At 45.0% G+C, this 16,170-nt stretch overlaps 1 protein-coding gene across 1 annotated transcript in view; it reads right to left on the bottom strand.

Annotated features, from left to right (window-relative positions):
* The window catches only part of SDK1 (sidekick cell adhesion molecule 1), a 382,295-nt gene that overhangs the window by 36,681 nt on the left and 329,444 nt on the right, over positions 1–16,170 (bottom strand). The window contains 3 exon segments of the mRNA XM_036392619.2: positions 7,004–7,105; positions 9,103–9,162; positions 11,039–11,174. Of these exon segments, the coding sequence (XP_036248512.1) occupies positions 7,004–7,105; positions 9,103–9,162; positions 11,039–11,174 (298 nt within the window).

The raw sequence follows: 16,170 nt of genomic DNA on the forward strand, positions 1-16,170 counted from the left end.
CAGCCAGGGGCTTCCCCACCTCTTTACCAGGGCAAATTCTGCTTCATTTGACTTTACTACCGATTGCTTATGTTTTTTGAAAGGAAGGTTAAATCCTCTGCTTTTAATGGAGTAAGCTGTGCTGTGAGTTGAGCAGAGCTCCGCGTACACGATCAGGTTTCTCCTCGCTGAGCTCCGCGCAGGGATGTCCCTCCCTGGCTCTCCCAGCCCGTGCAGCTCTGCAGCACAGCAGCTCATCTGTCCTTGCCCTCCCACAGCCGCGAGTTCATGATGAATTCGGGCACGGGGGCCTGCCCGTCTCGGCCTACAGTCGGCACCAAAAAGATCAGCATCAAATGCTTGGGGTTGTGAGTTCATCATCAGAGCAAAACGCTGCCCAGCTCCTCCCGGCCCTGCCACAGCCAGGGACCAGCGCATCAAACACCGCGGATATTTTTGCTAGGACAGAAGCATCTTTCCTACATTGAGACGTGATAAAAAGAGGCAATTAGACCCGAGCTAAGCAGGAGCTGCCGCACTGCATAAAGCATTGTGCTGTACCAAAGGCTGCTGATGACCAATATTAACAACTTAATGAGCTGTTAATGAGGCGCGCGTTCGGCTTTTACTTGCAGCATGAAAACATTGCAAATCATTTTAGGGAGCTTTGGACTGTCAATGGAGAATTAAAGATGTCAAATAAGCCCATCAAATCTATGTCTCAATCTGGACACTGCTTTCCAGTGCATTCACTTAAAATTCCTTCTCCTATATGGTAGAATAACTTGCTTTGACAGCACTACGACTCCCAGACTTTGCTTCCTTCTGCCTTGACATTAGATTTCAGTCTCCAGAGAGCTGCAGGGATGTCTTTTTGACATGTTGACATTAAGGACACTTCCACAGACTCACACTGGCACGGTTACTTTCTGTCTTGCCATTGTAAGAGCAGCTACTGAGCTAAACTACCAAATCTGGAAGTCTAATTAGCAAAACCTTCACATCATCTGTAAACAGATTAAGAATATAAAATTACCCTTAAAAATGGCCAGTTTGGGTAGGAAAGAGAGCCAAGCCTTACAGAGAAAATTCATTTCCGTAACTCCCCAGCATTGTAGCAATACCAGCAGCACACAAGCAGTGACTAATGCTCTGATGTGGGCACACTTTGTTATTTTCTACTGTCCTGTCACAGCCCTGCAGGATTAGATCCCACAGCTACATGCTATCAACACTCCTGCTGCCTCCAGTGGAGCTGCATTGAGGGGATCAACAAATCCAAATTGGACTTGCTGCAGACAAGCCCTTGTACATGGAGTGAACCTGGAGAAGTTTAAAATCCACCAAGAAACACTGATGGGATGTGCCCAGTGGCCAATCCTGCTCTCAGAAATGGGATGCTGTTGGGATACAGGTGAATTGAATTCCAAGAGAAACTGGCAAGAGGTTACTTTCCCAGACCAACCAGGAAATGTCTCACCACTCCTTTTTTTCCTTTCATCTTCCTACAGTTTGCCTTTCTTGCTCTGCTCTGACTTTACTCTGTCTTTTAGCACATTGTTGGAGAACGTGGCTTGCATCTTTAACTCCAAGCTGACAGGAGACCTTCTCCTTCCTTGGAGACAAAGGCCCTGGGACAGGATGGCAACCCAGTGTCACTCCTGGAGCAAGGCATTCCCAGAATGACAGCGCAAAGCTCATCCAGAACTGGGCATCACATTGGAACAGCTCTGAAGGTTCTTTACATTTAAAGATGAGGGGGAAAGGCAACCAGTTTCAAACACCCTGCCATGCCCCAAAAGTAGCCGCTTTCTGCCCAGAGGTGTCAGAAATTAAAAGGCAAACACCCTTTTATTTCAAATGCTTGTTGCTTTTAAAGCATCAAAGTTGCCCTTTGTTTAAAGTTTGAGCATGTGAAACCAAGAATTCATTTACCATTCCATTCCCCAATACTTCCCTCCCTCCCCTTTTGTTTATCGAGGGAGGATACCGTCCCCAAGGCTGACAGGTTTTAGACTACTGCAATGTGAAATGGCCACGATAATCCTTCTCTTCCCTTCTCCAGTGGCATCCGGGATGGCAGTGCCCACCCAGCTCTTGCAGCTGTGCCAGCAGCAGTGTGCTGCTATCTGCAGAGGCGCAGCCAGCCCACGTGTGCCGCCGAGATAGGAGAGCGCAGCCAGGGGCCGCGCAGGGCGCAGGCTGCCAGCCCCGTGCGCTGCGATCCTGTCATTCCTCTGCCAGCCTGAGACCCAGGAGGCACAGGGGGCTCCACACAGCACCTCCTCTGCTCTTTGGGGCAGGGGAGGAGATAAAGCTGCTGTGCTGTAAGAGAAAAGGGGGGCCCAGGCAGCGCTGAGGGACCCCCTTCTCCAGGAAAGGGACAGGGGTCACACCACTGGGGGAATCTGGAGTGCACAAATAAAAGCGCGAGGCCTGAAGGAAGAGATTAAAGCACCCAAGGGCAAAGGAGCCTTGTCCTGCCAACCTTCCTTGCCTTCAGCACAAAGGGATGTTGCCCCAGCACAGATAACCAGGTAAGAAGTGTCAAGAGCTCTCTGCTGGAAGCAGTTTCTAAAGGGGAGCCAAGTCTTTGCTTCTTTGCGCAGCTTCTTTGTCCTTATCGTGGCTTGCTCTCTCAGTGTAGCCTTTTCTGTCCCAAACCTATTTCACTATTTTCAGTCTTAGAGCTTTCCAGATGGTTTCTGTTTCTGGCCAGCAAAATGCTGGAGATGGCCAGGCAGCTCCAAGTGCTTCCCCTGACATTACTGGCAGAGCAGATCTTCCCGTGTCAGCTACGGGTGAATTAAATAAAATTTGTGAGGTCCAGAAACACCTGTGGAGCTGCAGGCAGGAGGGCAGATGAGAATAATTGCACATAACAGGAAGAAATTTGGTTTGGTGTCTGCTAGCTTTGCACTAAGAGGTGGATTCAGCTTTTGAAGACAGAGGTAAGAAGCAGACATCACTCTGTTCCATTCCTGCTCTTTTCCAAGCTACAGTTCCACTTGGAAGAAAATGAGAGAGCCAGGTAATGTTCTCTGAAAGATGATGGCACAACTAAAGTGGCATTTCAATGGAGGACTACCAAACAAAGGGATTTGTCTCCCAGCTCTTTTTACTCCTTGCCTTTCCCATTACAGAACCAGCTCTCAGAGATCATCATTAAAAAGAACAACAACAACAACCCGGCCTCATCAGTTCTTGTGAGTTCTGAAGGTCACCAATGTCACCATCAGCTATAATGACACACATCACTCCCCTCTTCACACAAATGGATTTACAACCTGTTTAAAGGCTGATGTCTTTCGAAGCACTTCACCCCTTCTGCCACCCCCTCTCTGCACACATTCACTCTACTCCAGCAACAGCTGCTGGAAGAAATGATGAATTTCATTACTTTTCATCCAAAACAGCTTCGCAGTATATGGGAGAAGCACTGAAGGCTGCAGGCTCGTTAGCGCAGGATTTGTATTGCCACATTTTACTTTATTCACCTTCCCAAATTAGGTGAAGCACGCCTGGCCCAAACCTGTGATTTCTGTTTAATTAAAATGCAGGTAGTGGAGTCTCCCGAACTCCAGAGCCCCCCACACAATCAGGTGGTGACAGCAACCTGGTAGAATAATGCTCTTGATATAGTGGCTGCTCTAACAGAGTCTTAATTTCAGTGGAGCAGAACAGCACCTCTGGTAGCAGCTGCGTTTGGGGCTGGGATGAATATCAGTAGCCAGCCTCTGCTGAACACTCACTGCCTCCCCAATCAGAGCCAGCATCCCTGACAGCTGAACTGTTAAATGAATTAACAAGGCGAAAAGGGGGCTTGCCAGCGGGGCTGCGACTCCCTTCCTAATTTCTGCAAGTGGTGGCTTTCAATTTTTCTGTCATTTGTCAGGAGATGCACATGGTTCTCTAATGAGCAGGGCAGAGCTGCAGCCAGCTCTAAAAAGGCAGAGTTAGAGGATCTTCTGGGCCTCGGAGGAGAGGGATGCAGATGCTTGAGGCAGGTGGGGGAAGGACACGGGCTCTGCTCAGGCTGAACAGGCAGCACATCCTTCCCAGCTGTGCTGAGCTCAAGGACTCCCAGCCCACTCTCCCATCTTGGGAAAGAACTGCTCTCCACACCAGTCAGTTTTGCCAATATCCAGGCAGAACTCAAAAGGAAGCCTTTGATCTTATGGGCTACCCAAAAAAGGGAAAGCATTTCCTCTACCTGTAGGATAAAATAAAAAACCCACCACCAAAAACCCCTCAAAAGATCCAAACCACTGGCATCCAGCTTTCCTCTTCACCATGCAAGCTGGGCTACAGAGGCGTTTTACTCATGGCTGGCCCATTGTTCTCCCCCAGAATTTCCCCCTGCCCACCAGTCAGAGGCAGGGAGGACCTGCTCAGGCTGCCCAAGGGGGCAGTGGGCTGCAGCACGGCTCAAGAGCACTCCAGGGCTGGAGAGAAACTCCCCATTTGGGTATATTTGCTCATTTAATTGGCAAAACTTGAGGAAGGTTGGTTTTAGTAGCTTATTTTCCCCCAAGCTTTTCAGGTTGTTCCATTACCTACTGGAACTTTTACTGTAAAAATGCAGGTCTGATCATAGGGAAATTTTCAAATCTAACAGGGGAGAGCACAAGAGGGAAGGAAAGAATAACAGACACTCCTCCTTCTGCACCACTCTGTAGAAGATGAACAGCACGAACAACAGCAACATGAACACCCAACAGAAATGGGTGCTTTGACTGAGCTGGCCTAAACCCAGCACATTTCCCCAAAGGCACATTTTATCCCTTTTTACGAGCCAGAGAGGAATATTCTCCCCTCTCCTAGAGTTACTGCCATGCTTAGGGCAGAACCAAGCCCCATTTAACAGCACTCACACAAGAGCTACCTGAGAGCTTCAGCCCAGGCACCTGCCACCTTCACTCACTCTGTGCCCAGTGCTGTGCCTGTGTCAGCACTTGTTTATTGGGAAGCTTTTCTCTGTTTTTAACCTGGATGCCTCATTGCTGGAGCTGAGCAGACTCATTTTTTTTCCAGCTTGCTGCTTAACTGCCTTTACCGTGGGTAAGAACATTGAGCAAACAATAACAGCAAAAACCTTGTATTTCCACAGCACACTTTAACTCAAAGGTGTCACAAATCAATTTAAAACTTAAATTGCAATACCATCTCCAATCACTTTACTCACAGTGTAAATCACAGCCAGTTCTGGAGGTGGAAGAGGCAGTTATATAACAAAGTGTAATAACTTCACACAACAAGAGTGAAAATCAGCAGGAAGATCCTACATTCATCATCTCTGCTGTGTGAACCTGGATTGTCCCTTTCCAGAGGTAAATCCAGGAACTCTAACACAACAGCCAAGTCACACACTGCAACTTCAGACACAGCAGTCCTGCCTGGGAAAGGAGGCCTGCTGGATAGCACAGAATCATGGAATGGTTTGAGATGGAAGGGATCTCAAAGCTCATCTAATTCCAGCCCCCCTTCCTTCAGACACTCAGGGGTCCTGTAATTATCTCAGTGTCCTCCCAAGTCTGTCTCCTTCCATTGCCTTGTTCCTTGAGTTATGATAGCAAGATCTGGACTGTGGGATTAAAAGACACAATATAACAGCATTTCCTTGTTTTCCCCAGCTGATTTCTCATGCTGTGTACATGTATATAAGTGCATGTGCTGGCTCCATTTGCAGCTGGGAGATACTTAGCTCGGAAACAAAAATGTATTTTGAAGCCAGATACAGTTGGCTCCACCTGGGACTTTCTTTGCTGCAGTTGCAGAAGTAAGTTGGAGCAGAAGCAAACTAGAAAAAAATGTAAATATTGCCAGCTGTCTCTCCAGGACAACACTGCTCTGATTAATTGATGATGTTCTCAAAGAAAGATGGCGAATGTTGCACCATATTTGAAAAGAAAAGGTTAAGCAGTGTTTAAAAAAATGCGCAGTAGAGTTCTTAAAAAATGTGCTTTGCTTAGTTTTGAGCAATAGAATGTTTAATGAGTAATAATGAAATGAATTAGTGCTGGCTTTGATAGCTCCTCCATCCCACAGCCCCGAGACACAGAACAAAGTGCAATCAGCTCCTGTGCTGGGCCAAGCAATGGGAGGGTCGAGCTGCCTCCCCTTGTTGTGAGCTTCAAACGCTGCTGCTGCTGCAGAAATGGAGAGCAGAACTAATGAGGATTTCAGAGCCTGCCTCCCTCCAGCTGGGATCACCATAACCACAGCCCTGCTGGCAGGGGGGCAGCAACCATTCCAGGGCTGGCCTTCCCAGCTGGAGTTTCTGGGGGGACAGACTGGCCGGGGGTTATCTGGGCTCCCACAAAGCACCTGCTCCTCAGGGCATTCACAGAAGCGTCTGCTCAACTCTTCTGTCCTGATTTCCACCTCCAGCCTTCCAGTGGGGGGAAGGACCTTTTTTGATAATTTTAAAATGATCAAAAAGGACTCAGGCACCAGGTCCAGATAAGCAAAGGCCTGAACAGTGCCACTGAGCGGGGCTGGATGCAGGGACAGGCTGCACACTCCTGGGAGCACCCAAGCCCTGCTTCCAAAACCAGCACTAAACCAAACACGTATCTCCTTGCTTCAAGAACACAAAAACACAGCCAGGTGTGGTGCCAGGCAATGCCTCTACACAGAGAGTTATAAAATAAAAGGATCATCTTGCTGAGTCTCCCTTGTTTTGTAGTTTTGTTTGTTTTTCCCTTGTGACTTTCCTGTGCTCCACTTTTCACTTTTTTAACTCAAGTCAATTTTTCCCTCAAGCTTATTTGGTATGAAAAAGTCATCCTCCTGCAACTCCAAAAATATTTTCTTTTCTTTCTTTCAAATGTCCTTTCTTCCCTCCTTCCTGCAGACCAACTGGTTTTCCAATGGCAAGAAACTGCCAGTGCCTATTCCAGGAGAGTGGGCAACAAAAAACTGTCAGCAATAATGACTGGGGAATTTTTCAAATAATGCCTTTCCTGGACAATTATTGAACACTATCTGGAAAAAGAAATCAACTGATTTTCTTTTCACCTACCTGCTTCACCCACAAACACTTCCACTGGTGTGCTGGTAGGGCTCTCACCAATGATATTATATGCTGTCATTAGTACTTCATATCTCTTGTATTTCTTCAATTCTGAAAAAGTAAAATATTACATATTAATATTATATATTATGATTTATACTGTATTACAGCTATCTTTTAGACTTCAACACCTTTTTATCTCCAGACTTTTCTCTCAGAATAGAGCAGTGGCAATAGAACAGTACAATAGTGCAATGTCTACTTCAAGCCTTTCTGAATTCACACATCACAACGGTATTTGCATCATTTTGAAAGATATTTATGATGAAATGGCAGGATTTTCCAGAATTTCCTCACAGTGTCACTCCAGTAAGAGGCATAATGATTTCTCTCTATTCCTTATGGATAACTAAGCAGAGGAACATCTCTAGGTCATTCTTAAGCCCAGAAAATGGCAGGATTTGGCTTTGAATGTCACCATAAGGTCTCATTTTGATCTGCACTGGTAGGGAAGAGCCTGCCTAGCATTTGCCTAATCCCTGAAATGCTCCTTTGGGGGGGGCATTTGGCAACTGCACTGCTCTAGAACAGCTGAAGCAGCTGCAGAGGGAGAGCTGCAGTGGAGAATCTGGAGTCCCATTCCAGGTCCTCCACAGGGATCTTCTCCTCAATGTGACCACAGCCCAACCATCAATCACAACCAGGAAGGAGAATTTAAAGGCTGGACTCCATTTGGCCACCAGGCAACAAATTTCTTTGCTGACACAGAGAAACTACTCTGACAGGTGAGGTGGGAGAGTGAGAGAAGCGTGAAAAAATCTGAAAACCCCAATTGTTTGTGGGTAATTAACAGATGCAACGAGGGTGGAGCAGAACTACATCAACGTCATTGAGGGAGGCAGCGCCTGAGTAGTTTCAGATTTTGCATTTTCAGGATGAAAGAATCAATCCTAACAGATAAATTTATCATCTACAATACTTAACAGGGAAATTAGAGTAAGAGAGCAATCAATAATAGAAATTGCCCTATTTAAATGAGCATTGAATTAAGACACGCATGGCCAGAGGTCCAAATTTCTCCCTTTGCCAATAATTGTCCCTGCTATCTATGAATCAGAGTCCCCTTAACACAGGGCTGACAGTGTGCCATTGGTTTGGTATGGTTCAAAAAGTCTAATTAGGCAAGTTTGTCTAATTTCAGTGTCCCAGAACTCTTCAAAAGTGTTGTGCTCCAATATCTGACTGTGACTTCAGCATCATTCCCCAGTCTCTGGCATACTGTAAATTATACCTAATATATCCCCAATTTTTTAAATGTCATGTCACTAAATTTGGATGGACTGCAAAAGATGGAGCAAGCAAATCAGAAATAACGGTGCTGAGTTCATAAACAAACAATAGCAAGATACACACGTATAGTACTGGGCAGCTTGCACAGGGAAACTGTTTTTTCTGCCATGAGAAGCCATAAGGGAGATTTTAGTGTTAACTGGATGAGGAAGAAAATGGAACACGAGAGTTCATGCATGCAACTTTCAGTGGGGATCAGGCTTCATTTTTTCTTTTTTTTAGTCCATCACAATCTGTGACTCAAAAGCCTTGGGCAAAACCTATCTAGTGAACCATCAGCACCACAAAGCAACTTGCCTTTTAACTCTGTCGAATGTTATTTTATTCATTTCCAATTGAAAACACCTCTGGAGATGCACATAAATTCATTGGGCCCTTTCTAAATTGGCCTTGTACTCCATGGAATGCCCGAGCATTGCAATACTTGGATCGTAGGACTAATGATGTGATACAGCTAAACTCAGATGGACTGCAGGATATATAGCAAGTGAATCAAAATTCATTTAGCATCAGCAATGCTGGGTTGTTACAGTCACTAATGCTTTACCTTCCCAGCAGCCACATTTTTACAACAGCTACCTACTTGCATCATCGATGTCTCTGTGTGTAGGGGAAGCAAAGGCTTAAAGAAAAAGAAACTGGAGAAAGCCAGAGTCATTAATCTGTGTTGATTTCTGTGGAGGAGAGCCACAGGAGTTTGCCCATGGTATATTTTGAACCATTACAAAGAGTCTCAACTGAAGGCAATGTGCACTTACGTGTTAATTCATACGTCGTTAATGCAGAGCTGCTGTTCACTGTCTTGAAGCTGCTTTGGGCTATTCAGGGTAAGCAAAGCAGAAAGCTTGTTACAGTGCAAGGAAATAGTTATTGCAAATGATGTACAGCAGAGACAGAGGCAAATGAGGCAGCACACCCATACACAGTTTAAGCTTTAGGAATATACCTTGAAGGGCAATAAAATCACATCACTCTTGTAACACATCAAGAGCATCTCGCCCACATGGGGCTGTTTCATTTCCTCCTCAAACAGAGAGCTCACAAACACACAACACAAAGATGTTCTGGCTTTTAGATTAAATAGAACAAATGAGTAAAAATGAAATGATTTCTAGGGGCGAAAGCTCTCAGTGGTGCATTACATGCTGATTTCTCGAGATGCAAAATTCAAAAACTCAATGGCTGCAGAGTGCTGAGCTGGAAGCTGGACCACAAAGTGAACACTTACATCAGGGCAGGACCTGTTTCTTTAAGCGTGAATTTGATTTCCCTGAAATTGATTTCACTGAAAGATTTCAAGATTCCTGCTGTGAGTGAATTGTAATAATATGCTAAGCTGTGCAAAACTGTGGGTCAGTGAGGAACAGAGGTGTTCTAAGGCGAGAATTATGAGGAGAAAGAGGGAAATTTATCTTAAAATACATTTGTCTCCACCTCTTGCTCTCTCTGTCTCTTGACTCCCTGGAGAGGTACAGCTTGTTTTTTCTCCTCTACAGTAATTAGGAACATAGCTGCAGGGCCAGACAAGAAGAGGGAAAAGACAAAACTGGTTGGTTTCACAGGCTCCCCATCTTGTGAGAACATCCAAATTCATGATTTCATAATGTACACTGTCAGTCATTCAGTTTTTGTCTGAGAAAAACCCTTCTGCATTCCTACACCTATGAGAGCTTTACATCTCTGTCCTGGTTCAAGCTGCTCAGTCTGAGAAGTCTCATTAGCTCTGACCACATAAGTAAGGTCAGAGTTAGGGGCTTACTTTATATTTAATGCACCTACTTATCCACACCCACATTAAAATTCACTCTTGCTTTTGTGGAAGTCAGTTCTATGGGTTCAGGAAAGCATGGCAGATGATATAAGATATTAAAATAGTCTCACTGAACCCTATTCTGCTGCTCTTGGAGTATTATCTTATTCTGAATATTCCAGTGACATCGAAGAGGACAAAAGCTGGTCCCTACATGAGCACATCTCATTGCTGGACCTTATTTTTCAGGCTACTGAGTGTTCACATGTCTGCCTCACATCATCTTATTCTTCCTATTCTTCCCTCTGATTTCCTTTCTAGCCTTTATCTAAAAAGCCTTTTCATTTTTTTTCTATTATTCCTCTCCCCTCCACCTTCTTTCCATGTGAGCCATAAATCCCAGTGACTAAAATGGAAAGCAGGCACCTAACAATTCTTGCTCATCTTTCCTATTTTCTTCTAAAATGTGGACAAGCACTTTGAAATTATAAAAATTCTTTTTTAAAATTCTCCTCAGCTGTTTTCCTCATACTGTAAAAAGAAAAACAAAACGTCGATTATAAAAACTATTGAAAAAAACCAGCAAGAAAGGAAAAAGTTGCCAGCTGAGGAAAATGAAGTGTCTCTTGTTTGAAGGCAGAACAAAGTGTAGCAGGATAATTATGAAGTGGAGGTAGGGGAAGCAGAAAATCAGAGGGTATGTGGGGGACAGACCATCAATTCCAGAATGCTGGCAGAGATCAGCACAGACCATTACAATGCTGATCACACTCAAGTCACTCGCATTTTTCAGCATCTTCAGGCTGATTGTGTAAAACCTGAATTATTCCCAGCTCTCTTAGACTTACATTTTATTTCCATGGGGCAAGAGGGGGGTGTGCAGTGCCTGGTGTAATGACAGATTACCATTGTGGGATATTTTAAGGTTCAAAGCACAGGCTTACGTGTGAGCTCTGCTCTCAGGGCTGAGGGGTTCTGGATGGTTTTGGATTCTGTCCCAGCTCCGGTGTCGTAGTCCAGCTCGCGGTAGTAGATGCGATATCCCAGCAGGAGCCCGTTCACACTCTCCATCTTGGGGGGCTGCAAAACACCCACGGGAAGAACAGGCTGGTTAGGATGGGCATGGCAACACAATCCAGCACCAGGGGCAGCGGCTCTGTATTGGAATTATTACCAACATAGCTGTTTGGGACGTGCCTGAGCTTGGCTGGCCTTGCTGCTTGACCAAATAGCGGCACTGTGGTGTTTCACCCCACAGACACCCTTGGCTGCCTGGGTGTGTGGTGTTTCACCCCACAGACACTTTAGGCCGGCTGGTGTGTGGTGTTTCACCCCACAGACACCCTTTGGCTGCTGGGTGTGTGGTGTTTCACCCCAGAGACACTTTTGGCTGCTGGGTGTGTGGTGTTTCACCCCACAGACACTTTTGGCTGCTGGGTGTGTGGTGTTTCACCCCACAGACACTTTTGGCTGCTGGGTGTGTGGTGTTTCACCCCACAGACACTTTTGGCTGCTGGGTGTGTGGTGTTTCACCCCAGAGACACTTTTGGCTGGCTGGGTGCTGTAGCTGGCACTGCAGACAAGTCCAGGCCTGCAGGAGCACTGGTGGTGCTGGGATGGAGCTTCCCCCCATAACAGGGGCTGCTCCTCAGGGTTTCCCTCTGTGGAGAAGCTTTCAGGCCATGGTGAAGGAAAGGAGTCGGTTCTGATGGAGGGTTTGGATCCAGAGCTTTATTCTGGCCCTCAGGCCTCTGAATGCAGCACCAGCTCCCACAGAACTCCCTGAGCCCGTGGCTGCTGCTCCTTTAACCCCGGGGAGAGGGGCAGGGAAGGGGCAGGGAGCACCAAGCAGGGACAGGAGGGGAGGGACAAAGGGACAAAGGACACCTGGATGGCCCAATGCCCCCCAGGGGCAGAGGGCATCCTTTGGATCTGCCAATCACTCAATGCCCTTCTGGAATGCCAGGATTGACAGACAGTGCTGGGAGGGGAAAGGAGAGGGGACTGACACACCTGGGAGGAAATTTTCAAGGGAGGGACCCGAGGTTCTCAGGTAAACTTTGGAATCACAATAGCTCTGTGCTCTGCTGAAAACAGACATTTATAACGCACTGGGTTGGAGGTTGTGTGGTTTGAAAAGCACAATTAAAGGCAACTTTGAGGATTTTGCTCAGCTGTGGCCTTTGCAAAAGGTTCTTGACTGAAAAATCCACACAATAAAGCAAGCTCCTTTCCTTTTTTGGCCCACAGGAACCTGGGTGGGATGAAAAGTATAAATGAGCACTCCCTAGAAATGCAGGTTGCCTTCCACCAACACTGCAACAGCCAGTGTCTCACTGCTTCCAAAAGGAAAGAAATTATTTTGTCACCGACAGAATTTCTTCCTTTTCCTTGGGACTGATCACAGGACAGTCTTCATTTGGCATTATTTTACTGAAAGACTGATGATCAAATAAAAAGGAAAATAAAAAGGAATAATAAAAATTGCTCTGGCTTGGATTAGGAAGACAAAACTAGGTCTAATGACAACCTCATACAGGCATTTAGAGAGAAGCTACAGTGTGATGGGCTCTGGTGTGGGCACAGAGGAGAACCAAGGGCTCCTCCATAACAGCTCAGGGCAGTTTGGCACATACAGCCATGGGATGGTGCAAATATGAGATTTTTCTTTCAGCATCATACTGGGAGATGCTCAAAGACAAAACATCTCAGCAAGGCTTCTCCAGCAGCCCCTCCTTCAGCTACAGATACACAGCTGGCACACTGGAAAGGAGATTTGTATCTGGGTGGCTTGCTTAGGTAGAGACAAAGGGATTCCTCATGTTTTGGAAAAAAATTACTTTCCTGAGTCTAATGCAGGATAAGAACTGCAGAGAAGAGATGCCTTGAGCCATTTATCTTCTAAAGATTCTTTAACTGAAATTTAAGGGGCTGAAAGTATAAATTAAAAGGGTTTTAATGATAATCTTGCCTTTAATCCAAAAAAAAAATCCCTACCAGCCTTGAGAACTTTACTAAGGAAAAGCATTGTGTAAAAATTAACTGCTGGTGTGAAACACTGTCACAATAGAAGGTAACGCCTCATGTAACTTTAATGAAGAAAGTAAGGACATCTTGACAGAAATGAGGAAGATCTTTGGTTATTCTGCTTCTAGAAATGACATGAATTTTCCATTACTCCATTACAATGGCAAGAGGAGGGAGAGAACTGTCCTGTCTCAGTGCCAAGGACCTTGCTTTGGGCGAGGGCTGAAGGAATTAAGTAGAAAGACTGCAGTTTATGGAAACCAAAAATAGAAAATGACATGAACCAGAGTATAAGGAAACTACACCTGCTCCAGGAGGAAGCTGCCCTCTTTTGCAGCTGTCCTGCACAGAGCCTGCTGAAAGCAACCCAAACCCTCCCAATATTTCACTTGCTCTGCCTGGGTGGAGATCTCTTATTCATCATTTCATGCTCATCACTGTGCTCCATCCTCTGGCAAAGCTCTGACCACCTTTCACTGTTATTTGGGATCTGAGTAGAGAACGATGCTGTGGATACAGGATTGTGAGGGACCCTCAAGGATCATCAGGGCTGGGATGCAGAACCCCATCTGCTGAAAGCTTCTTTCACAGACAGAACAACCTCCAGAAACCAGAACCAGAACAACCAACCAGAAATGGAGCTGATTCTTCAGCCTCCCAGTGTTCCTGATGGAAGCTGTTCCCAGCCTCACCGCTCGGGCGGTTAGAAACATTCATTTAATTTCTAATCTAAATAATTCATAGCCAGTTCCTAACCATTTGTTCCTGTGCTAACATTGCCTTTTGGGTTAAATTGTTCTTCTCCCTGTGGGGTGTTTACTCCTGTGATGTATTTTAGAAAGGGCAATCATATTCCCTCTACGACTGCATTTTACAAGGCAAATAAATCAAGCTCTCGTACAACAGCCTTTCCTAGTCTCAGGCTGAGAGCCCCTTGGCCAAGGGACTAAGAAAATAGACCAAATAAAGTGCCAGGTTCCTCTAGGGCTGCCCTGTGATGTTACTGCTCATGGACCAGCTGAAACACTCTCCTGGGCAAGGAGATGAGATGGGGTTACTGGAAATCATCAGTATCTCTCTCCTGATATTGTCTTTTTTATTTTCCAATCTTTTGACTTTCTGTTTCCTGTGTTACACTGAAGTTACTTTAGCCCTGATGGTGCCCTTGCAGAGAAGGGCTCCACAGCACAGCAGTGTCCTTGCCTACCTATTTTAATTTTTCCTATTAATTAAGACTTTTCCTATTTTAATTACTAATAAACTTTTTTTTTTTTTAATTTAGGAGGAAAAAAAAGTTGAAGTGGAATATCCTGCAGAAATCAAAAAGGAAAACCCTGCTGAAGCTGAGGAGGAGACTGTGACTCCCTGCTCTGCCATGTAACTGCCTTACAAGTAAAGCTTAATTTCTCATTGTGACCCAACACTGATGTTATTGTTTTCATATAAAACAATATATAAAAAGAAAACATTGCTTTCATATGCTATCATATGATTCTCCATTCTTTCCTTCCTTGAGATTTAGGACAGGAAAGCTCAGAAAATAAGTAGCTTGCAAACTGTCTCTCTTTTTGCCATGGAAATGATGATTTTTTCCTGGAAAGGGTACTCTGCTAAAAGGTCAGGTCTTCCCCTTCCTATCTGTCTTCTGTGGACAAAACTCTGCTTCTGATGTAATGGATTATTTAGGATTTTGTTGAAGGGCCTGGGGGATCTGCTGAAATAGGTAAAATGGTTATGAGTGGCAGCCCATAATGTTGTACAGAAGTAAGAGAAACATCTTTGTGCTGTTTCTAAAGAGAAATAAATAAATAAAGACTGAAATGTAAGTTTGAGTAATTGTTATCTCTAAGGTAGAAGCAGAACAGTACATGATCCTGATGTTAAGTGTAACATCCTCCAGAACATTTGAAATAACCCTGCATTATTGATACAACAGACCTCACTGGAAATTACTTATTTTCTTCCTCCTTTAAATTTAAAAATAATGGACTGATTGGACCAAGCAGCTGAAAGCCCAGATAGTGCATCAAGAATTTGTTTTGTGAATTATTAACACAGCTCAAAGTTAAAAATTTAGCTTTGCTTGGAAATCCACTCTCCCATTTAGCTTGACTGCTGTTTTCAGTTTACATTATTTCTTAGACACTGCTGTGAAACTTCCTCTTAATTGGAGGCTATTGTGGGACTTCAAGATTTTTGTTTATTTGAAAAATATAGTACGGTTGAATTACCAGGACCTATTAATATACATGTGGTAATGACATATAATCGCCCACAACTCCCTTGAGATGGCTCTGGCACAACAACCCCATTTCACTTTCATGAAATGAAAAGCATCCAATTACCTAAACAACCACCTATTTCACATTAACTACACACCAGCAATCAGTCAGCTGGGGGAACGTGTATTTCTGTGGTCCATCGTGCCTCACATCCTCTTTGTCCTCTCTTTCTGCTCTTTTTTCCCCTTTGCTGGGGGCTCTTGTTGTAGGTGGGAAGGTAGATTTGCATCTCTCCGTAATTCCTCTGGTAAAACTGCTCAACATGTCTCCTATTTGCTTAACATGCTGTAAGCAGTGCTGCTGCTCAGGATTCTCCTGTGTGAGCTGGGGCCAGGCAGATTTTCAAGTGCTGCTGCACACCAATAAACACACCCTCATCCATATATTTTTCTTCCAAAAATGCAAGCAGTCCCATCTGTACTGTAAATGCATATGTACATTTTTCACTATAATGCAATCTGTCCAAAGTCATCCTTATGATGTTTGTGGGACATTGTCTGGGGAGCAGGGTGGGCAGAGGCTCTCCAGGATGGGTTATGGATAATGTGCAGTGCCCCGCTGGGGTCCCTCTATTAATGCCCTCTCTGCAAAAAGAAACCTCAGGCACTGGATCACAAAATGTTCCTGCATCTCCCAGAAGGCCAGGACTGAGAGATAAAGGAAGGCAGAGGAAATGACAATATAAAATGCAGACTTGACACAAATACTTCCCCATCCAACCCGGAGAGACTGCAGAGAGCTCAAACTTCCTTTCTTTTCTCTGAAGA

The sequence above is a fragment of the Molothrus ater genome, chromosome 16 (genome assembly GCF_012460135.2).
Source record: "Molothrus ater isolate BHLD 08-10-18 breed brown headed cowbird chromosome 16, BPBGC_Mater_1.1, whole genome shotgun sequence".
NCBI classification, from domain to species: domain Eukaryota; kingdom Metazoa; phylum Chordata; class Aves; order Passeriformes; family Icteridae; genus Molothrus; species Molothrus ater.